At 43.6% G+C, this 22,577-nt stretch overlaps 1 protein-coding gene and 1 long non-coding RNA gene across 11 annotated transcripts in view; one reads left to right on the top strand and one right to left on the bottom strand.

Annotated features, from left to right (window-relative positions):
* Positions 1–2,542: 2,542 nt before the first annotated feature.
* ZNF19 (zinc finger protein 19) lies at positions 2,543–12,088 on the bottom strand. 9 transcript variants are annotated; one of them, XM_033218929.1, is made up of 7 exons: positions 12,002–12,088; positions 11,005–11,165; positions 8,676–8,819; positions 8,517–8,577; positions 7,221–7,347; positions 6,583–6,696; positions 2,543–4,397 (listed from the first exon to the last, which is right to left on the bottom strand). In XM_033218929.1, exons 4-7 carry the CDS (start codon positions 8,547–8,549, stop codon positions 3,388–3,390), a joined length of 1,284 nt encoding a protein of 427 aa, XP_033074820.1. In that variant the 5' UTR covers positions 8,550–8,577; positions 8,676–8,819; positions 11,005–11,165; positions 12,002–12,088; the 3' UTR covers positions 2,543–3,387. The 9 variants fall into 9 exon arrangements, with proteins under 9 accessions (XP_033074820.1, XP_033074822.1, XP_033074818.1 ...); XM_033218931.1 differs by lacking the exon at positions 8,676–8,819 and having other exon boundaries at positions 7,221–7,442; XM_033218927.1 differs by lacking the exon at positions 8,676–8,819.
* Positions 12,089–12,628: 540 nt separating this feature from the next.
* The window catches only part of LOC117088020, a 35,634-nt gene continuing 25,685 nt past the window's right edge, over positions 12,629–22,577 (top strand). Inside the window, exons 1-2 of one of the 2 annotated variants that reach the window (XR_004438975.1) lie at positions 12,629–12,770; positions 14,606–14,668. This is a non-coding gene — a long non-coding RNA (uncharacterized LOC117088020). Of the gene's footprint in view, positions 12,771–13,231; positions 13,742–14,605; positions 14,669–22,577 lie in introns of those variants that run through there. The other variant, XR_004438974.1, reaches the window with a different exon arrangement.

The raw sequence follows: 22,577 nt of genomic DNA, 5'->3' as shown, positions 1-22,577 counted from the left end.
GCTGGCAGCCACCAGCATGTTAAAGAAAGATCAGATTCTGCCCTAGAGCCTTCTGAGGGAGTGTGGCTTTGCTGACAAACTGTTTCTGCCCAGGGAAATTGTGTTCAGACTTCTAGCCTCTAGAATTGTCAGAATCGATTTCTGTCAAGCCAAAGCAAACTAATACATTAATCATAACTGATTCAAGGACAGTTACTCAATTCGAGGGGGCTTCCTGACAGTGGCACTGGGGTCGGGGCCAAGGGAGCTAACTACTCAGTAGTGAAGAACAGAGAAAAGGAAACAAACCTCACTCAGCTATCCCTACACCTCAAAGCTGAAGTGGGGTGGCGGGGGCTACACAGCTCACTTGGACCTCAGTGGAGCCAGCTCTCTGGTTCAGGTACATGATATGAAGACACCCATTTTCAGACGGTGCTGAGAGGTACACAGCCAATAAGACAGGGAGGCAGTGCTAAGAACCAGATCCTCTCCCTACTAGAGGCATGCTACCTCCCTCAATGACAACTCCAGTGGGACAGCTTGTACTGGACATATTTTATGATTCTATTTCAACCTATCATTTCCTCTCTGATGCCAATTCTCCACCTCCCATTGTGTGAAGCCAAATGCAGCCTCCCCATCTTGACTTGATCCTAATATTCTCCTCCACCCCTAAGGACCATATCTGTTCCTTTACCAAGACACAGTGTCACATACTTTACATACAACTTCTATAGGGCCATACTGCACAACAGCTAGAACATGAGTTCTGAAACCAGACTGCCTGTGTTTGAATACCTACTCCACTACTGTGTCCTTAGGAAACCTAATTAATGTCTTCTTAGCTGTAACATGGAGCTAATTATAGCACACTCTTCATAAAGTGATCATATTGAGCAAATGTGTGTAGTGACTAGAAAAGTCTGTCACATATTAAGTGCCAAAAAAAGATATATATATACGTTTATATGTATATATATATGTATATATATCTGCTGTTATTTACTACAGGGCAGCTGGGTTGATGCTGCACCATTTGAAGCAGTCCCTAACCATGGTTAGTTTAACTGTTTTTTTTTTTTTCTGAGTGGCTTTTAGATTTTCTGCCTTCAAAAACATCCCCCTAGAAATAACCCAAATGCCCACCAACAATAAGCAATAAATTGTGGTATATTCATGTAATGGAATACTACATAGCAATGAGAATGAATCTGTACTGATGATTCCATTGACACAAAAGAACAAAAACAGGCAAAATAATTTCTGGTGATAGAAGTCAGGGTAGAGGTTCTGTAAGGACTATAGTAAGGTACAGGGAGACTTGTAAGGTGCTGTGTTCTATTTCTTTATCTTGGTGAGTATAAGGCTATGTTCTTTGTAAAAATTCAAGTTGTACAACCATGACTCATGGTTTTATTTTTTGAGAAGTCTCATTTTGTCGCCAGGCTGGAGTGCAGTGGCATAATCTCAGCTTACTGCAACCTCCGCCTTCCAGGTTCAAGCGATTTGCCTGCCCCAGCCTCCCAAGTAGCTGGGACTACAGGCACGCACCACCACGCCCAGCTAATTCTTGTATTTTTAGTAGAGACGGGGTTTCACCATGTTGGCCAGGATGGTCTCCATCTCTTGACCTCATGAATCGCCCACCCCAGCCTCCCAAAGTGCTGGGATTACAGGTGTGAGCCACCGCGCCTGGCTGACTCATTCATTTTTGTGTTTGTGTTACACTTCAATTAAAAAGTGTTTACTTAATTCCCCAAGTCTATCATTCACTGATCAACCCAAGCACATGATACAACTGCTCATCCATCTGCTACAAGTGAGGAAGAGGTGGTGAAGCCACCCAGGTGCTAGATTGAGTAAGTAAGTCTGGAACTGGGTAGGGAGATTCCAACACTGGCTAGCAGCAGAAGGGCACATGTGAGAAAAAAAGGGTGCAGTTTACAATCATCACCAAAGAAAAGGGCCAGCTCTGTTTTCCTACTGAGAGATCTCTGCAGTGTGCCTTATGACCGAGAACCGTGGCATTTCCTTGGCTCCCTAGCCAGGGCAAAGGGCAAAGCAGGCAGGCTGTCCTAGGAATTAAAATGGCAAATGCCAAGCTATAATAGTTACAACAGCCTGGCATTTCCCAGTTTAAGGCCTAGAGTAGCATCCATTCCAAATAAAAAACTGAATAAACAGAAAATGAAAGCTTTTAAGAGTAAAAGCTTTTAGTTTCCTAGTTAAGACTTTTCCTGAGAATGGAGTCACTGGTGCAGACATAATTTTGTAGTACAATGAGATTTTTGTTACAGAGCTCAAGTTGTTAGAACTTCTATCTACTGGTGGTGTCTGATATAACCTGGGCTCTCCAGTGTTACAACGGGCTTCCCAATCACACCACAATCATGGGGTTTAGGAGCTGCCATGACTATAACTAAAGACTTTCCCACATAGCATACACACAAAACATTTCTCCATCGGGTATGTTATCCCTGAAGACTTCAAACAACTGCTACACTGACAACACTGTTTAAGTCAAAATTCTGTTCCAAAGGAAGAAAACCTAACTCAAATGTGCCAAAGCCAAAACCAAACAAACGAAAATGGAATTTATTGGCTGCTGCAATTCAAAACCCCATATGTATTTTTAGCTTCAGGCATGGTTTAATGTGGTTGTTCAAACATTATCTTCAGTCTTTGACTGCTCTCCAATTCTCAGATGCCTTTTTTGCTGTGAGGACTTCATTCTCAGCCTCTGTGAGAGTCTAGGAGTTCTTCTCAGCGTTAAAACCAATGAGGGTGGTGGGGCACGGAGAGTATTTCTTCCTATTAGCTCTTGCAATCCTGGGACTCTAACTGGACCATCTACTGACATCTGAATCAGTAACTGTGGCTTGAGAGATGGATCAGAGGCTGAGTCAGGCCTGTGTCACACATTCCGTTCCTGAGTAGAAGATGGAATCCACTCAGTACATTTCACTGGAGTGTACTATTACCAGTAAAAGGGAGTAAAAAATTCTGGGAGGCCAAAATGACAAATGTCCAGCACAGGCTTCTCTCCAGCGTGGACATGCTCAAGGAGACCTAGCTGGGAAGAAGTCCCAAAGGCCTTCTCATACTTACTACACTCATAGGGTTTCTCTCCGGTATGGATTCTTTGATGCTGATGAAGATTTCTTTTGCTCGTGAAGCCTTTTCCACACTCATCACATACGTAGGAAGACTCCTGAGTATGAATTCTCAGATGCCTTTTTAATTGTTCCTGAGCACTGAAGGCTTTTCCACAATCTACACAGTCAAAGGGTTTCTCCTCACTGTGAATTCTCTGGTGTCGAGTTAGTTTTGTATGAAAATTGAAGGCTTGTCCACATACTTTACAAGAATAAGGCTTTTCCCCTGTGTGAATACGCTGATGTTGGCTTAGATGGGAAGCCCTTCCAAAGCTTTGCCACACTCATTACACTCATAGGGTTTCTCTCCAGTATGGATTCTTTGATGCTGATGAAGATTTCTTTTGCTCGTGAAGCCTTTTCCACACTCATCACATACGTAGGAAGACTCCTGAGTATGAATTCTCAGATGCCTTTTTAATTGTTCCTGAGCACTGAAGGCTTTTCCACAATCTACACAGTCAAAGGGTTTCTCCTCACTGTGAATTCTCTGGTGTCGAGTTAGTTTTGTATGAAAATTGAAGGCTTGTCCACATACTTTACAAGAATAAGGCTTTTCCCCTGTGTGAATACGCTGATGTTGGCTTAGATGGGAAGCCCTTCCAAAGCTTTTGCCACACTCATTACACTCATAGGGTTTCTCTCCAGTGTGGATTTTCTGATGCCGAAGTAGGGGTGAATTACCAACAAAAGCTTTGCCACACTCATTACACTCATAGGGTTTCTCCCCAGTGTGGATTCTCTGATGTATAACAAACTCGGAACTACTGGTGAAACTATTTCCACACTCTGTACAGTAATAGGGTCTGTCTCCACTGTGGATTCTCTGATGCCTGATCAGATTTGCATTATCATTAAAGGCTCGCCCACACTCCTCACACTGATAGGGTTTCTCTCCAGTGTGAATCCTCTGGTGCCGAATTAATGAAGAATTGCCATTAAAGGCTTTTCCACACTCACCACACTCAAAAGGTTTCTCCCCAGTGTGGATTCTCTGGTGTCTAGCATAGTAAGAAAAGTAGCTGAAGGATTTCCCACACTCCTCACATATGAAAGGTTTCCTTGCACAGGGGATTCTTGGAACCTTTCCTTGGGTATTTTTCACTGTGGGGATGTTCTGGTGCTTTTCCACATTACATGTTTCTGGGAAGTCAGTTCTCTGAGGGACACTCTTCAGCTGACCATGTGACATCATCCCATCTCTTTCTTCAGAAATTCCCTGGATTAATGTGGACTCACTGTCAATGTTGGTCTCAACATCTGACATAAGAGATAGAAAACACAAATAATGCCACCTGAGAACTATACTAGAAACATAGAGCATTGAAAATGATAAGACTTTAAAAGAGATAATTTCAACTTTCACATCAGCACGCTGGGAAGAAAAGTCTGTTAAAATGAAAGTGCCAAATATCACACAGGCAGAGAACATCGAGATGGAACAGAGTATCAGTGGACACATCACACATGAGACTCCTTCCTAAGCTTTTCCACTCTAATATTTGAATGACTTCTGGTCGTCCCTGGCATGATCTAGTATCTTTTGAATTAATGCTACTTACAGCCTACAAAATGCCAAAGGCACAGGTCTTAAGAACAAGTACTGACATTGGGGCTGGCAAGACTCAGAATCAGAAAGTGGAACAGAACAGCATCAATCAGAAAGCAAAGGCAAAGGATGAATTGTTATTCTTTTTAAAAACTCATACCCTGCAGATGTCCCAAAAGACTTAAGACATTGAACACTAAGGACACTGGGTTGTGGCAAGACAGAGAAAAAGAAAAACATAGAAGTGCTTATAAAGCATTATTATTATTATTATTATTATTATTATTTTGAGATGGAGTCTCGCTCTGTCGCCCAGGCTGGAGTGCAGTGGCTGGATCTCAGCTCACTACAAGCTCCGCCTCCCGGGTTTACGCCATTCTCCTGCCTCAGCCTCCCGAGTAGCTGGGACTACAGGCGCCCGCCACCTCGCCCAGCTAGTTTTTTTTCAGTAGAGACGGGGTTTCACCGCGTTAGCCAGGATGGTCAGAAAGCATTATTCTTAATATGTTGTTAAGATTACCTAGTCCAGAGGTTCTTCACTGCAGACCCACAGATGGACTACATACGATGAGGAAATGCCCTAAAACTGCTGAACCTCAAACATGCAGAGAAACTACTGTCCTAGACTATTTGAAAAGGGATGAACAGTTTACTTAGACACACCTAGACTGATAGTATTCTTTCTCCTATCAGCAAAAAGGAGACAAACAGCCCATAAAATGGCATTTGTGTTCCTCAAGATTGGATGACATTTTGAATGAGTTAAAGTCAATCTATTTTATATGAAACGTTGGGCTTGGTTTTAACATTAATTTGGGTTACCTGGGACTCATGTGATGGTTAATCAAGTTCATTGTACGAGTGTGGGTAAGGGAACGCCGAAGGAGAATGTTGGGAGAGGAGTAATCTGAGATTGAAGGAAACATGGTAATCAAGAGTCTGAAAAAGAATCATCACCAGAGAGAGGAAGCGTGTGAGAACAGACCACCAGGTTCTCAATTGTCTTGATGATTCTTTTTCAGATTCTTAGAATAAGAGGCTGAAGTGCTGTGCCAGCTTCACCGTTTTCCATGTTACTTGCTCTCTGCAAACCACCTGCTCTGAAACTCCTGCCTCTGCCTTCAATTTCACTGTTTGCTCTTGGTGGCCCCCATCAGACTATTTGACTGTCTACTTTCTCTTCCTTCTCTCACTGAAATTAAATATCCCTTCATGGTTAAGATTCAGCCTTCCTTTTTTCTTCCTGGGGGTCATTTCAACCCAGCTATGTTAGAGCACCCTTTCAGACCTGCCTTTTATCTCAGACTCTCCACCCACCTTCTCAATGGCCTGCTCTAGTTATCCACTTGCCTATTCTAAAGGAACCTCACACTCTGTGCTCAGCTCTGAATTCCTATGAATTCAAAAAGCTCCTCCCATGCCATGACTTCCCAGTGTTATATGACTCAACTCTCCCCATTTATGGCCAACTTTTGGGAAAATCTGGCCCATTTTACCTTCACACTCTCCATCCCATTCCCAATAGCACTTAATACTTTTCTTTTTTGCTTTTTCCATCTGTCTCCATAACTTGTATCTTCCAGAACTTCTTAAACAAAGTTCGGTCCATGGCAAGTTGCTCAAACACTGCTCCTGAATAAATCCATCCCGACCAAGGAGGACAACTAAGGTAGGCAATGTTGAAACTCAGAAAGGAGCGATGGGTTCAAGGATTGCAGATGAGACATACTGAGTGATTACATGTTGGTAAGAGTTAAGATTGGTGAAAAAGGTTTCATATTTTACCTATTCGCTGAAATCATCTATTTTATTTAAATCCTGCCCAGCATGGTTCATTTTAAAATAGAGTGCTCCATAAAACTCTACAGTTGTTGGTTCTAAATCTGCCTCACCTACCTTTACAGATGTTTTTGGTCCTCTCTGCCGGGGCATCATCCTGTGCTTCCAGGCCCCAAGCCATATCCCCTCCCTCCAGAAGTGAGATCAGTGCAGGTTTGGGAACTGGGTACCCTGAAAACAGGAAGAAAATGGTACTTTTCAGCCCTGTATCTGCTGTGTCAAAAGACGGAAAATCCCAGGAGTCTCAGTAAGAATAAGACTCATAGAAGAGGGTTCTCGACTGGAGAAGGGCAAAGAGATTCTGATCAAGAGGAAACTGATCATTTGTTACTTCTTCCTAAAAAAAACACTCAAGGATAAGTAAGTCAGTGAGATCCACAAGGTATAAGCAAACACAGGAAGGGGACACGCCCTTCCCCAGACAACAACTACTACCTTGGAAGGCCCTTGGAAGATGGGACATACTCTTACCAGGGGACAGTAATTCCCTTCATTGGGAGACCAAAGTAACCCAAGACCTCTCCCTACCCAGCAATCTTTGAAGTTGGTCACTGAGCCTCAGCTCTGCAGTCACTCAGTGGAAGACACAAGAGACAACCTCTCCTCTCCACTCCACACCCCTCCCCCCAGGCTGTAAAAGAAGGAAGGAAACTGGGAAAGTACAGATCTGAGTCCTAGGAGGAAAATGGCCTTACCCAAAGCAGTCAGGTTCCCAAAATTCTCCAACATCACACTTCTGTACAGGGCCCTCTGGGCAGGGGAAAGGCCAGTCCATTCTGTCTTGGTGAAGTGCACAGCCACATCCTCGAAGGTCACCATCTCCTAAAACAACAGGTTCCTGCTGCCACAGAGCCAATCCTCTGGCTCCGGGCCAGAGTGTGGGGCAGAGGGGACAGGTAGGGGCTTGAGGGAAAGTCCTGTGAGGGATGGGTAATGAGAAAAGGTGAAAGAACTGGATATTAGACCATTATATGACTATTTTTACAATGAAAAATCTGGAACTTCTCTCACTACCAGAAAAGCTTCCACTAGGATATAAAATTTACTGTCATAAAATGTTATTTAACATTTGTTAAACCCTAGGAAAAAAGTCTCTTATTAGTTAACCTTTCTAGGGCAAAAATCTCTTTGATTTAGTAAATATTTTCAGTCCTTTAGTGTTGTACCTACAAGTGGACAATTTGCTTCAAATGGTATCTCAGGACCCACCTGTTCCTATTAGGTACTCCCTATTCCCAGCCAATCTATCTGTTCCCCGCATGTGTTCACCCTGCCCCAAACCTTATGCCCATGAAACAAGCACAGAGTCATGGTTTGCACTGATGGGCCTATCTCATCCAACTCCCATTTGATTCTTGTATAAAGGGCTGCGCTGCCTGTGCTCAAGAGCATCCTGTAGAGGGAGCTCAGACTCTCCTGGCACAATCCACTCTGCTCCTCCATGGCTTTTCCTAGAAAATGATGCTTCCAGAATTAAACTGCTGCTGGATAGCTCTTTTAGCTCCTTATCTTTATAGCTCCAAGACAATCTGTAACAGCTTCTGCCAACCAAGCCTCATGCTTCTTGGGTTTTTTTTTTTTCTTTTGGTTTCGGTTCTTTCTCTCTCTTTTTTTTTTTTTTGGTTGTTCTTTTTGAACAGAAAAAATAGGGTTTTTGACAGTGTCTTGCTCTGTCACCCAGGTTGGAGTGCAGTGGCACAATCTCAGCTCACTGCAGCCTCAACCTCCCAGCTCAGGTGATCCTCCCACCTCAGCCTCCTGAGTAGCTGGGACTATAGGTGCACACCACCATGCCTGGCTAATCTTTGTATTTTCTGTAGAGACAGGGTTTTGCCACGTTCCCCAGGCTGGTCTCGAACTCCTGGGCTCAGGGGTTTTCCTACTGTTTTGGCCCTAAGACTTGCCAGAATCACCTTTATCCAACTCCCACTACCCCTCATTTCCTTCAAATCAGACCTCCATAAAGCTGACCTGAGGAATCCACAGCTTACCTGGTGTCGAGCTTTCAGAGGCATGGCTGCCATGACCTGGGCTCCCTCTAGCAGGCAAAGGCTGAAGGAAGAAACAGAGAGAACCAACAGTGAGCTCAGCCCAGTAAAATGCCCTCTTTAAAGCAATACATTTGCCAATAACAAGCAGCAATCACTTACTAAATGCTCACAGGGTAAGTGGTGTATAAATATGTACTTTTTAATCCACATCATACCATGAGGTTTGCAATTTTGAGGAAACCGATTTTGAAAGAACAAGTAACTTGTCCTAGGACACCAGAGCATGTCGTCACCAACACCAAGCTAAATGAAGAGCAAAACAAGCAAAAGACATCAATAAACTCAGAGCAAAACCTAACAAGAAGAATCTCAGACCTCTATTTTTAAAAATAAATTTGACTAAGAACATAAAAGGTTAAAAACAGCAAGTATCATGTTTTTGGATGAAAAACACATATTCTCTTATTCAGTCCTCACAACAATCTTTTGAACCTTTAATTTTTCCCAAATGAGAAGACAAGGCTAACAGAATAATTTCTTCTACCAAGATCACTCAGCTGGTGAATGGATGAACTTGGATCCCACACTAGATCTACCAGGCTTCAAAGGTCATGTTTTTGTTTGTTTCTTTGTTTGTTTTTTGAGACAAGAGTCTTGCTGTCACCTGGGCTGGAGTGCAATGGCGCGATCTCAGCTCACTGTAACCACTGCCTCCCAGGTTCAAGCAATTCTCCTGCCTCAGCCTCCGAAGTAGCTGGGATAACAAGCATGTGCTGCCACACCTGGCTCATTTTTGTAATTTTAGTAGAGACGAGATTTCATCATGTTGCCCAGGCTAGTCCTCAAACTACTGGCCTCAAGCGATCTGCCCACTTCGGCCTCCCAAAGTGATGGAATTACAGGCATGAGGCACCGCACCCTGTCAAGTCATGCCTTTAATAACGATACTAAATTCTATCCAATAGTAATCCTAACAGTAATGCTTTTAGAACCTGGCAAAATGATTTTAAGGTTAATATAAAATAATAGACAAGAATGGCCAAGAAAATTCAGGAAAAAAATCTCAGAGTAAGTCTTCCTTTACTTGGACCCGGAGCAGGCATCTTTTTTGTTCATTGCCCCATTCAAGGGCCGTGAAAACCAGAGACTGATTACCAAAGGATCCTGAAGGGCCACCTCAACACACTAAAACATCTGGGTTATTATTTTAACTATATCATCTCTTACAGACACTTTGTATTCTAAACAGCAATATTCTATAAAAAGTCATTATCTTCCCTACAGGGACTCAAGGCATGATGCTGTTTTCTGTGAGTCTCATCTTGTGCCACCCTCCTCTTTTCCCTTAGTTTAGTTACAATGGCCTTCTTTCAGTTTCCTCTATGCTAACTCAAGACCTTCATACCTGCTGTTTCTTCTGTATGAACTACTCTTCTCCAACCTCAGAACCATTGTAACTGAGATTCCCCGCCTGCCATTCTCTCCAGTAATCTAGCCACCCTTCATCTTCACATCATGATCTCTCTACAGACCAGGTCAGGTGCCCTTGTTAAACGCTCCACTCGTGCCGTATTCCTTTTCCTATATACCACTTAACCCAGTTTGAAATTATGTATTGATTTGTGCTTTCTTCATTCCACAAATATTTATCTCATACATATTTCATAAAAGGCCACGTGTGACACACAAGAGATGAAGTAGAGACAAGGGGCACAACCCCGTCCCGCACAGAGCTTAGTCTAAAGGAAAGACACATTAATCAAGATTCTCTCAAATAACTTTTAAGTTAACAACTTATCACTGCCAGGGGAAACTAACCTGGATGGGAAAGCTTAAGAATATAAATTAACTAAAGTATGAAGGAAATCCTTACAAAATAACAGCATACGCAAAAGTCATGTTCTAGAAGTCAAGGATCAAGAAGACTGTAGTAGCAGTCAAGGGAGAGTGTGCTGCTAGATGTTGCTGAAGAAGTCACAAGGGACAAAGCCACGCTTTGCGCAGGTCAAGAACTTGGTCTTCGATCTACATGCACTAAGTCCCGGGCAGGTGGAGTGAAATGACCAGATTTGATTAATACATGACTTTTCCATTGGGCGGAAAGCTTCCTGGGGGCGGGGCCCACGCCCCGCCTCATTCACCCCTGCATCCCCGGAATCTAGAGCAGCAACTGGCACATTGCTGCTCAGCAAGCAGCTGTGGCCCAATGAGCAGATGGGGTTTGGGTGGCGTCGAGAATACAGGCGTCCCTTCAATCCAGCCGCCCATATCCACAGCCTACATTTCCCAAGGCGCCGATGCGGGCGAGGGGGACCGAAGGCATCAGATGGAGACCGGGACAGGCCGCGAGCAGCCTCCGCTGCTGGGACCTGGAGGGGCGGCCCTGTCTCCCTCTACTGAGGCATCAGGGACGAAGCCGCCTGCTTTCTCTACAGGTGAAGTGCCTGAGCCTAGCAAGGACTCCTGGGCGACAAACCCCAACACTCACCTCAGGAAAAACAGAAAGCGGTCCGTGAACGGAAGTGCGTCACTACGTTGGCCTTGCACCCAGCCTCACACGCGTCCTCTCTAGGATGCCGCAGCGCTCTTCTCAGTGGTTGTGTGCTTTTACGCCCAGGAGGAGTTTCACCCCCGGGGATCCTCGGAGACCTTGAATAGGAAAGAAGGTGTATCATTGTTTTCGCTAATCTCTAACCGAAATTTAGCATTTTCTTCTGTTATATGTTGGCAACAAACTACAGTAGTATCGGCCGCACATGTGACTGTCACCGATAGAAATCACATTTTCATATCACATTACAGTTGATGCAGATCTCAGAATATGGCTACTCTCGTCACTAATTTGAAATTATTCTTGTTGTTAGAGGCCCACCTTTAAGTCTTGTCATTTCATTTCATCACGTTGGTAAAGATGCACTTACATTTCTGTATCACAAATTCTAAAAAACTGTTTAATTGTATTTTCATTGGTTTTGAAGGTGTCATCAGATTGCCAAAGGGAAGCTGGACAAAAAAGCTGTCCTCCTTAGAGGTAAAGACCCAGACACGTTAAGAAAGACCAGGTCAGCGGACCGGGGGCGGTGGCTCAGCCTGTAGTCCCAGCACTTTGGGAGGCCAAGACCAGAAGATCACCTGAGATCAGGAGTTCGAAACCAGCCTGGTCAACGTGGTGAAATCCCGTCTCTACTAAAAATACAAAAATTAGCCGGGCGTAATGGCGGGCGCCTGTAATCCCAGCTACTCGGGAGGCTGAGGCAGGAGAATTGCTTGAACCTGGGAGGCGGAGGTTGCAGTGAGCTGAGATCGCGCCATTGCACTCCAGCCTGGGCGATAAGAGCGAAACTCCATCTCCAAAAAAAAAAAAGACCAGGTCTGAAGAGGGATATATTAAGTAACTATTTAGGAAGTGAAAACAGTAGACATTTTTAAAAATGACAATACAAGGCAGCCAGAGAAATTTGTGATGGCCATGAATTTTGGATTACCTGATAGATGAAGGTCCCATTAGCTGAGATCAGGAATTGAAGAAGAGGAGCTGGTTTCAGGCAAGAAAGGGAAAGAATTTAGTTTTAGAAATACTGAACACACACACACACACACCTGCTTTATTAACATTTAATTCACACACCATACAATTCATCCATGCAGAGTATAAAATTAAGTAGGTTTCAGTATGTTCACAGACTTGTGCAAGCATCACCACAATCAATTTCAGAACATTTTCATCTCCCCAAAGGATACCACATAACCATCAGCAGTCACTGTTCACTTTCCCTCTGGTAAGCAGATGGCGTTTTGTTCTCCTCAAAAATGTCTATGTCCTGATCTCTAGAACCTGTGAGTATGTTAGGTTACATAACAAAGTGAAATTGAGGTTGCAGGCAGAATTAAGGTTGCTAGTCAGCCAACTTTAAGATTATCTCAGGGCTAGGCACAGTGGCTCACATCTGTAATCCCAGCACTGTGGGAGGCCCAGGTGGGCAGATCACTTGAGCCTGGGAGTTCAGTCCAGCCTGGGCAACATGACAAAACCTTGTCTCTACCAAAAAAAAAAAAAAAAAAAAATTCCAAAAAGCAACAAAAATTGACCAGGTGTGGGCACATGCCTGCAGTCCCAGCTACTAGCTGAGTTGGGAGGATCACTTGAGCCTGGGAGGTCAAGGCTGCAGTAAGCCTTGATTGAGCCACTTCACTCCAGCCTGGGCAACAAAGCGAGACCCTGTCTTAAAAAAATGATTATCTTGGATTATTCAGGTGGGTCCAGAGTAATCATAAGAGTTCTTGAACGTGAAAGAGGGAATTGAAAGAGAACCACAAAGATAACAGCACAGGAAGGACTTGGCCCAACTTCACTGGCTTTGAAGATGGAGGAAGGGGCCAAGGGTCAAGGAAAGTGGGTGGCCTCCAGAGGATGAAAAAGGCAAGGAAATAGATTTTCTCCTTAGTCTAAATCCTGAATTTATACCAGTGAGACCCACTTTGGATTTCTGACCTCCAAAACTCTAAGATAAATTAGTATTGTTTTAAGCCACTAATGGCAATTTGTTACAGCAGCAACAGAAAATTAATAGACACACATGTCCACACCTCTCTTCTTCCCTCAGTTCTAGACAACCACTTTCTTACTTTATAAATTTGCCTATTCTGGATATTTACATTACATAAATGACTATTAAGTCTGGATATAAAATAAAAACAAGTCTTTACTGTTCATTTTATTAGGCTTTAGAAACATGGCAACCTGTGTGTTTACTTGGTGAAGAACATATTCTTGGGCAGAAGATGAGAGCACTAAAATAAAAAACAAAAAGAGTTGGGAATAACTTGTTTTTGTTTTGCAGGGAGTGGCAGGAAGAAAATTTCCACTCTCATTTGTCTAGAAAGTTTCCCAGAGAGTTTTCAAGATCATTAATAATAATAGCTAGTTCACATCAACATGTCTCCCCAGCCGATGTATCACCTCTAAGGAAATGTATACTTGATATGTTTTGGCACTGTGTCCCCAGGCAAATCTCATGCTGAATTATGATCTTCAGTGTTGGGGGAGGAGGATAGTGGTAGGTGATTGGATCATGGGGGCGGATTTCCCCCTTGCTGTTCTCATGATAGTGAGTTCTCATGTGATCTGGTTGTTTTGAAGTGTGTTGCATTTCCTCCTTTGCTATTTCTCTCCTGGTGGCCATGTGAAGATTGTGCCTGCTTCCCCTTTGTTTTCCACCATGATTGTAAGTATCCTGAGGCCTCCCCAGCCATGCCTCCTGTACAGCCCATGGAACTGTTGGCCAATTAAACCTCTTTTCTCCATAAATTACCCAGTCTCAGGTATGTCTGTATAGCACCGTGATAACGAACTAATACAATACTCATACTCATGTCTGTCACAGTCTCTACTGTGTCAAACATAATTACTTTTAAGCTTCGACCATTCCTTAGATTCCAATGGGAACCACCTTTCTTTCTGGTTACCTCACAGCCTAACTATCCAGCTCTCCCTCTAACTCCTACACTATCTTTAACTGAAGCTATGAGTATTATCACATCATGACACCCAGAGTACGGTATATGATTATGGCATTTTTTTTTTTTTGAGACAGAGTCTCACTCTGTTGCCCAGGCTGGAGTGCAGTGGCATGATCTTGGCTCACTGCAAGCTGTGCCTCCTGGGTTCATGCCATTCTCCTGCCTCAGCCTCCCAAGCAGCAGAGACTACAGGCACCCACCACCACGCCTGGCTAATTTTTTGTATTTTTAGTAGAGATGGGGTTTCACCATGGTAGCCAGGATGGTCTTGATCGCCTGACTTTGTGATCCACCCGCCTCGGCCTCCCAAAGTGCTGGAATTACAGGCATGAGCCACCATGCCCTGCCCAATCATGGCATATTTACTGTTACTCCTGACTTGAAAATACTAACTTCTCTCCCAAATCTCTGAAAATCCCAGCCACAAATGGGCTGAGGCTGTGGTGGAACTTCACTTTCATGCACAAAGTCACTTTTGCCTTGGTTGCCAAAAGATTATGTAGTTAAGCTAAATATTGTGCTGCAGTAGCTATACTGGCATATAATTCAATATTCTTCTCTCCTTGCAGCTGAAAACATACTTAATGATTAAAGACAGAATGTCTTTCCCTCCAAGATTGGGAATATGGCAGGTATGTCTGCTCTTACCACTACTATTTAACATCATATTGGAAGTCCTAGCAAGAGCAAGGCCAGAAAAAGAAATAAACGGCACATAGGTCAGACACAGTGGCTCACACCTGTAATCCCAGCACTTTGGGAGGCCAAGGAGGGTGGATTGCTTGAGGCCAGGAGTTAAAGACCAGCCCGGCCAATATGGAGAAACTGCATTTCTACTAAAAATACAAAAATGAGTTGGGTATGGTGGTGTGCACCTGTAATCTCAGCTACTCAGGAAGCTGAAACATGAGAACTGCTTGAACCCCGGAGGTGGAGGATGCAGTGAACTGAGAACATGCCACTGCACTCCAGCCTGGGTGACAGAAATGTAGCAGGACGAGCCACAGACCAAACTCCTCAGACACCGGATTAAAGAAGGAAGAGGTTTTTCATTCGGCCGGGAGCGTCGGCAGACTTGCGTGTTAAGAGCCGAGCGCCCCGAAAAGGACATTGTTTTAAAGGCTTACAACTTTAAGGGGTCCACGTGAAAGGGTCGTGATAAATGGAGCTTGCGTGGGAAACGTGACTGGGGGCTACATGCATCAGCTAACAGAACAGGAAGTTTTACAATGCTTTTTTCATACAGTGTCTGGAATTTACAGATCACACAAGTAGTTTAGGCCAGGGGTTGATGTGATTATTATTACTTTGTTTAACTCCTAGGGCCAGGTGGTGGTGCCAAGGTTGTCTGGCTATTTATCTTACTTTTGTTTCTTTCTCACTGTCCTCCTGTCTTGTGAACTAGGCAAGGTGGGGGGAGGAGGGCAGCAGGAGTAATAGTGGTCTCCTTCCTTAGAATGAGACAAGAAGAAAGATAGATAGATAGATAGATAGATAGATAGATAGATAGATAGACAGACAGACAGATAGGAAAGAAAGAAAGAAGGAAGGAAAGAAAGAGAGAGAAAGGAGAAAGAAGAGAGAGAGAAAGGACGGAGGGAGGGAAAGAAAAGAGAGCGAAAGAGAGAGAGAGAGAATGAGAAGAAGAGAAAGAATAAGAAAAGAAATAGACACACAGATTAGAAAGAAAACAAAACTGTTACTATCTGCAGGCGACATGATTATCTATATAAGAAGTCCCAAAGAATCTACAAAACAAGCTCCTAAAATCAAAAGTAAGTTCAGACCGGTCGCAGTGTCTCACGCCTATAATCCCAGCACTTTGGGAGGCCGAGGCAGGCGGATCACCTGAGGTCAGGAGTTCAAGACCAGTCTGACCAACATGGTGAAACCCCGTCCGTCTCTACTAAAATTACAAAAATTAGCCGCGCTGGTGGCAGGCGCCTGTAATCCCAGCTACTCGGGAGGCTGAGGCAGGAGAATCACTTGAACCCAGGAGGCAGAGGTTGCAGTGAGCAGAGATGGTGCCATTGCACTCCAGCCTGGGTGACAAGAGCGAGACTTGGTCTCAAAAACAAAACAAAACAAACAAAAACATAAAAAAGACTATGGGACAATGATATTTGTTAGGACACAGGTCTCCAAATTTACCTCTTCAAAAGAAACGGACACTGTAACAGCCTTGGTTAAAGACTTAAGGCGTCCCCAACTAAGAGTGGGGCCATCTCTTAGTTGGCCCCAGTGTCATCTGCAGACATTTCTGTCATCCTCCCATCCTTGGGGGCTTCTTTCTCCAGCTCCAGTGTGTGCGCAGTAAAGCTTGCAGCTGGACAGCCTCCAAGAGGCAAACCCAGGTCCCACACAGCCACAGTTGTACAGTGACGCCCTTCCCCGTCCCCTTGTTTGAGCTGTGCTCAAGGGACCAGTCTGGACTGCTATGCTGTCTCACTCCCAACCCAAGCTCCGCCGAACCGTGAGTCCTTGCACCTTGGCCCCTTTGGGCGCGTACTCAAAACAGAGGCCAGAAGTGCACTACTAGCGAGAAGCGCTAGGTGGCCGAAAGGGCGTCACGCGCGTGGGTCGCTTGGAGGCCAGAAGTGCGTCATGCGCACGGCTACTCTTTCTAAGGTGCAACTTGTCCGCATCTGGGTGTTTATGATTGGGAGACATCCCCTTCCTTTCCTCGTACACACTTTTTCTCTCCTGAGGAACGTCACGCCTGGGTCATTATCCATTTGGGTGGGTCAGGAAAACGATCGCCTCTGCCCGGAAGCATTTGACTGTCAGGAAGGAATTCATGATAATACCGCGTCACCACAGGCCTAGATGGTGTCGTTGCCTCCTGGATACTTCCTGGTCTTCCTGAGTTCGGGTTCACTCGCAGTGAATCAACTTCCTTTTACAAGCTCTGCCACTCACAGGCCATTGAGGAAGACCCTGGTGTCTCTGAGCAGCTTTTGTTTTCTGTAAAATGAACCAGTCAGATTATACCATTCGGGGTGTCTTTAATTCTATGCACTGTAACCTCCAGTGGTTTGCCACTACCCCTGGAGTCCAAGTCAACATTCAAGGCTCCTCAGACCCTTGCCCTCCTTCCCCTCTAAATGAAAAAGAAAATGCCAAAAGCACAGGGCATATGCTATCCCAAGCTTGGTAAGAGAGATAGCTCTACAGTGTTAATGCCTATGGCTTTCTGGGTCCACAAAAGAGAACTCTGGCCAGGATTTTGCTGGACTGTCAAAATGTTTGTGATCACTGCCACAGAATTACAAAACAAACAGGCGACTTAGAGTTTCTCAGTCCCATCTCCTTTACAGCAGTATGACACATTGGTAAGGAGCACAGCCTGGCATCAGGATGCTTTGTTTCAAAGGCCAAATGACCACTCTGTGACCTTTGGTACATTACTTAACCTGTGTCACTATTTCCTTATTTCTCAAATTGGGATAATAATAATATTTATTCCCGGGATTGTTGTGAGGATTAGATGTTAGCACATGTAAATCAGTACAGTGTCTAGCACATACTAAACACTCACTAGATATTAGTAATTATCACATTCACTAGATATTTGTGATTATTAATAGCTTAGGAATTGAGCCTGAATAGGCTCTGGAGTTAATCCAGTGCTCAACCTTTTTTATTAAAACATTTGAAAATGGTTATAAACCTCAGTGGGTTTGGGCATCTGTACACTTGTTACTACCAGACCAGATAGTATAAGCAAAGCCTGGTAGCAGTTCAGGGTTGGTTCTTAGGAGATCAGAGTGCCAAAATGGCTAGCTCATCATGAGCTGACGACTTCCAGGATGAGGGGATGACGAGTTGGACTTGCTGTTTGGTTGGGACTTTTGCAACACAAGTCCAGACAAATGGGACCACGACCCAGGTCTTCAAGAGCAACCCTCAGGCTTTCTGCAGAGTGTAAACTCCTCAACAAAGAAGCTTTTCTATCTTGGCCATGACTGTATCCCGACTTTCTAGAATAGTGTTTATAACACAGTTCATGATCAATAAGCATTTTTTGATGAATAAAGAGTTGGACATAAATGATTATTCTCCCTTACTGTAAGGGAGAGTGAGACGGATAATATAGGCACTCAATACAGAATGAATCATCAGTAAGAGAAAATCAAGATTCAAAGAGTTTCAGTAAGGCCACAGCATATAATAGGTAGCAGACTTAAGACTTAAACCCTAGATTCTTTCCACCATGTCAAACTGGCTTTCCAGAACAATATACTAGATGGTATTCCAAGTCCCAATATGCCTTTTCATGCTCTCACACCATGGACACAAGCTCTCTGACCTCAGTCCCTTCAGGAAGAGAGAGAGAGAGAGAAGAGCAACAGTAACGGTAAGAGGAAAAATCATCAAATTCTGAAATAAGGGCCAAAGAACCATATAAGATGACACCATTCCCATTTTACAGATGAGGAAATTGAACACAGAAAGATTAAATAACATGCTCAAAGTCATGCACAACTCCTATGTGGCAGAGTCAGAATTCAAACCATGATAGTTTGGCCTCAGTATACACACATAAGCACTCTATCACTGCCTCAGATATGTAGTTCTGTCTCATAGTGAAGAAGTAGTTGAAATATGTTAAGCCAAACTAATGTTTCCAAGACTCCATTGATTAACTGTGATTTGGGGCAAGCTACCTAGATTCTCTGTGCCTTCAATTTTCTCACCTATAAAATAAGTACAATATTTATACTTACTTTGTAGGCTGTTGAGAGGATAAAACAACATATGAAAATAACTGGCCGGGCGCGGTGGCTCAAGCCTGTAATCCCAGCACTTTGGGAGGCCGAGACGGGCGGATCACGAGGTCGGGAGATCGAGACCATCCTGGCTAACACGGTGAAACCCCGTCTCTACTAAAAAATGCAAAAAAAACTAGCCGGGCGAGGTGGCGGGCGCCTGTAGTCCCAGCTACTTTGGAGGCTGAGGCAGGAGAATGGCGTAAACCCGGGAGGCGGAGCTTGCAGTGAGCCGAGATCCGGCCACTGCACTCCAGCCTGGGCGACAGAGCGAGACTCCGTCTCAAAAAAAAAAAAAAAAAAAAAGAAAATAACTTATTTTCATGTCTAACTTATTGTAAACATTTACTACATTTCTAATTAATTGATTGTTTCATTTTTATCAAGGTTTATTTTTATTTTTTAGAGTAGGGATCTCTCCATGTTGCCCAGGCTGCATTTGCACTTCTGAGCTCAAGTGATTCTCCCCAATTAGCCTCTCAAATAGCTGGGAATATAGGCACATGCCACTGTGCCCAGATGAGGTATAATTTAAGTTCAGTAAAGAGTACATATCTTAAGTGTACAACTTGATGAATATTTATATATGTAACTCCAACCAGATCAAGATATAGAATGTCCCCAGCACCCCAGAAACCTCTCTCCTATACCCTTTCCTAGTTGATAGCCTCCCCAAAATAATCGCTATTCTGACCTCCATCACCTTAACTTTACCTGTTTTTAAATTTTGTATAAATGGAATCACATTGTAATAGAACCATGCAGCTTGTTTCTTTCATCTAATATAATATCTTTGAGATTCATTTATTGGATATAACTATCGTTCATTAATTTTTATCATTGTTTAATGATTCATTGTTAAATAAACCACACTTTTTTTACCCAAAAAAACTACTGTGATGGACATTTAGTTTTTTTTTTACTTTTTGGCTCTTATGAATAACCTTGAAGATTATTTATGAATAACTGCAATAAAAATGTTCACACATCTGGTGAACATAAGCTCTTATCTTTCTTAAACATACCTATAAGTGAAATTGCTGAGTCATTGGATATCACACATTTCGCCTCAGTCAATAACTGACACCAGACCAGGTGGTATAAGCAAAAATATAACACAACTTTATTACTATTAATACTTTTTTTCTTTTTTAATGTTTTAGAGATGGGGCCTTGCTATGTTGCCCAGGCTGGTCTTGATCTCCTGGGCTCAAGCGATCCCCTGCCTCAGCCTCCCGAAGTGCTGGAATCACAGGCATGAGCCACCATGCCCAGCTAATAACAATTCTTAATATCCTCTAATACCCAGCCATAATCCATTTGCCCTGATTGTCTCAAAAATATATTTTTACAGGTGGTTTATTCTAATCATAACCTAAACAAGGTCCTCACGCTGCATTTAACGATATGTCTCTTAAGTCTCTGTGTCAGATGCAGGTTTTCAGCATGCTTGTACCAATTTCCCCTTTACTAGCAGCATGTGAGAGTACACTTGTTCTACATCAAACTCAATTAATATAAACCATTATCAGAATTGTAACTCTAATTATTTGGTGAATCAGAGGAGGAAGGCTAAAATTATACTGGGTTTTGTCTGGGATAACTGAGTAGATGGTGAGGTTTCAAAGGAAGAGGTGGACAAGCAATAATGAATTTTTGGTGTCTGCATGGAAATGTCTAGTTGGACATATCATCTGAAGCCCAGGGGAAAGTGTAGGGCAGAGGTGGTGATATGGGTGGATAAAGATGTAAAACCAGATGGGATCACACCAACCCAACAGAGAATTTGTAACCAAACAGCCTAGCCTGAAAATACATTTTAAAACCTTTCTTTCTTTTTTCTGTTTTTTCCCTAGTCTCAAGATATAACCTTGGCCGGGTGCAGTGGCTCACGTCTGTAATCCAAGCACTTTGGGAGGCCGAGGCCGGTGGATCACGAGGTCAGGAGATAGAGACCATCCTGGCTAACAGGTGAAACTCCGTCTCTACTAAAAATAAAAAAAATTAGCCGGGCATGGTGGCAGGCACCTGTAGTCCCAGCTACTCAGGAGGCTGAGGCAGGAGAATGGCATGAACCCAGGAGGCAGAGCTTGCAGTTAGCCAAGATCGTGCCACTGCACTCCAGCCTGGGCAACAGAGCGAGACTCCGTCTCAAAAAATAAAGAAGATATAACCTTGAAGCTTACTGCATGTATCATTGTTTTCTTCTCCTTAGTCTTAAAATATAGCCTTGAAATTTACTTTCTTTGAAACACCACATCCCTCGCTTTCTCACCATACATTTCCTTACAACATGCACATTTATCTAACTATATGCTGGTATCTAATTATGTGATTACTTAGGAATTCCAGGGGCTAATCTTGAAACAGACCAAGCATAGGGACCTAGAGGCGAAATTCCAGAAATTCAAGGCAGTTAGTCAACAACCTGGCCATTGTTGAGATGATACCAGCCCACACTCCAAGTGGACCACAGCTCAAGATAGCCACTGGAACAAGACACGCAGACCTTGTACTCAGTACCCTTCTCACATGCCTCCCATTCCAAGTTCCCCTTTTTAAGCCCTATCCTCAGCCTAAAATTTGAAGTGGTTACTTTGGATGTGAATCCGGCCACTTCCCCACCACAAGTTTTGGTAAATAATGTCACTTTCTTTCTATCATTCCTCGCTCTTGTTATTGGCTTCTGCAAGCAACAAGCGACCAGACCTGCCTTCGGTTACAATTTCAAAGGCCCAGATGGTTCATTTAAATAGAATAGGGGCCTAAGTTTCTGTATTTTTCATATGTACCCTGGATGATTATGACAAACTTTAGTGTTTGAGCACCACAGACAAAAGCAGTGGGTTAAGGAAGGAACCCTAGAAAGCAATGACATTTTACGAGGAAACAGGAAGAGGAACCCTCTCATTACATAGGCTCAAATTAAGAGAGGAGAACCAGGAGAACGTAGAATCTTGGAAGACACAGAAATAGGGTTTTATGGAATGGGAGTTCAACTGTGTCAAACCAGCAGAGTTTTAATAAAAATTATATTAATAAAATAAGGACCACAACAGTACCACCTAGTGGAAACTTCTGGGAGATGTAATCAGCCGTCCTTCCTCTTGCTCCTCTTGCGTATGTTCTTTGACCTTTCACAACCGGAAGCTCTGAGGCCACACTTCTGTCTCTTTCTCACAAATATACACATGCCCACGTTTAAAATATGTATATTTAAATATGGTTCTGTGTGTGTTATTATTTTAGAGTTGCCTGGAGTTTCTTTCTTGTTTTCCTTACTATTTAAATTTTTTTTGTGTGTGTGACGGAGTTTCACTCTTGGTACCCAGGCTGGAGTGCAGTGGCGCGATCTCAGCACTGCAAGCTCCACCTCTTGGGTACAAGAGATTCTCCTGCCTCAGCCTCCCAAGTCACTGGGATTACAGGCGCCACCATGCCCAGCTAATTTTTGTATTTTTAGTAGAGATAGGGTTTCACCATGTTGGCCAGGCTGGTCTCGAACTCCTAACCTCAGGTGATCCACCCACTTTGGCCTCCCAAAGTGCCAGGATTACAGGCATGAGCCACCATGCCCAGCCTATTTTTTAAAGTTTTTTTTTTTTTTTTTCAGACGAAGTCTCATTCTTGTTCCCCGTTGCTGTAGTGCAGTGGCACAATCTCAGCTCGTTGCAACCTCCACCTCCCGGGTTCAAGCGATTCTCCTGCCTCAGCCTCCCAAGTAGCTGGGATTACAGGCACCCGCCACCACATCCGGCTAATTTTTGTATTT

Source organism: Trachypithecus francoisi, unplaced genomic scaffold (genome assembly GCF_009764315.1).
Source record: "Trachypithecus francoisi isolate TF-2019V2 unplaced genomic scaffold, Tfra_2.0 Lachesis_group10, whole genome shotgun sequence".
Taxonomy (NCBI): Eukaryota; Metazoa; Chordata; class Mammalia; order Primates; family Cercopithecidae; genus Trachypithecus; species Trachypithecus francoisi.
The sequence above is the reverse complement of the archived record's forward strand: the minus strand, read 5'-3'. Positions and strand labels throughout refer to the sequence as shown.

What these genes read in the sequence shown, in the direction of transcription:
- ZNF19 (XM_033218935.1), bottom strand. An exon ending in TGGGAACCTGACTGCTTTGG is followed by an intron (nt 6,697 to 7,220) that starts GTAAGGCCATTT and finishes TCCTGTTTTCAG; the next exon opens with GGTACCCAGTTCCCAAACCT. An exon ending in GACCAAAAACATCTGTAAAG is followed by an intron (nt 4,398 to 6,582) that starts GTAGGTGAGGCA and finishes CTCTTATGTCAG; the next exon opens with ATGTTGAGACCAACATTGAC.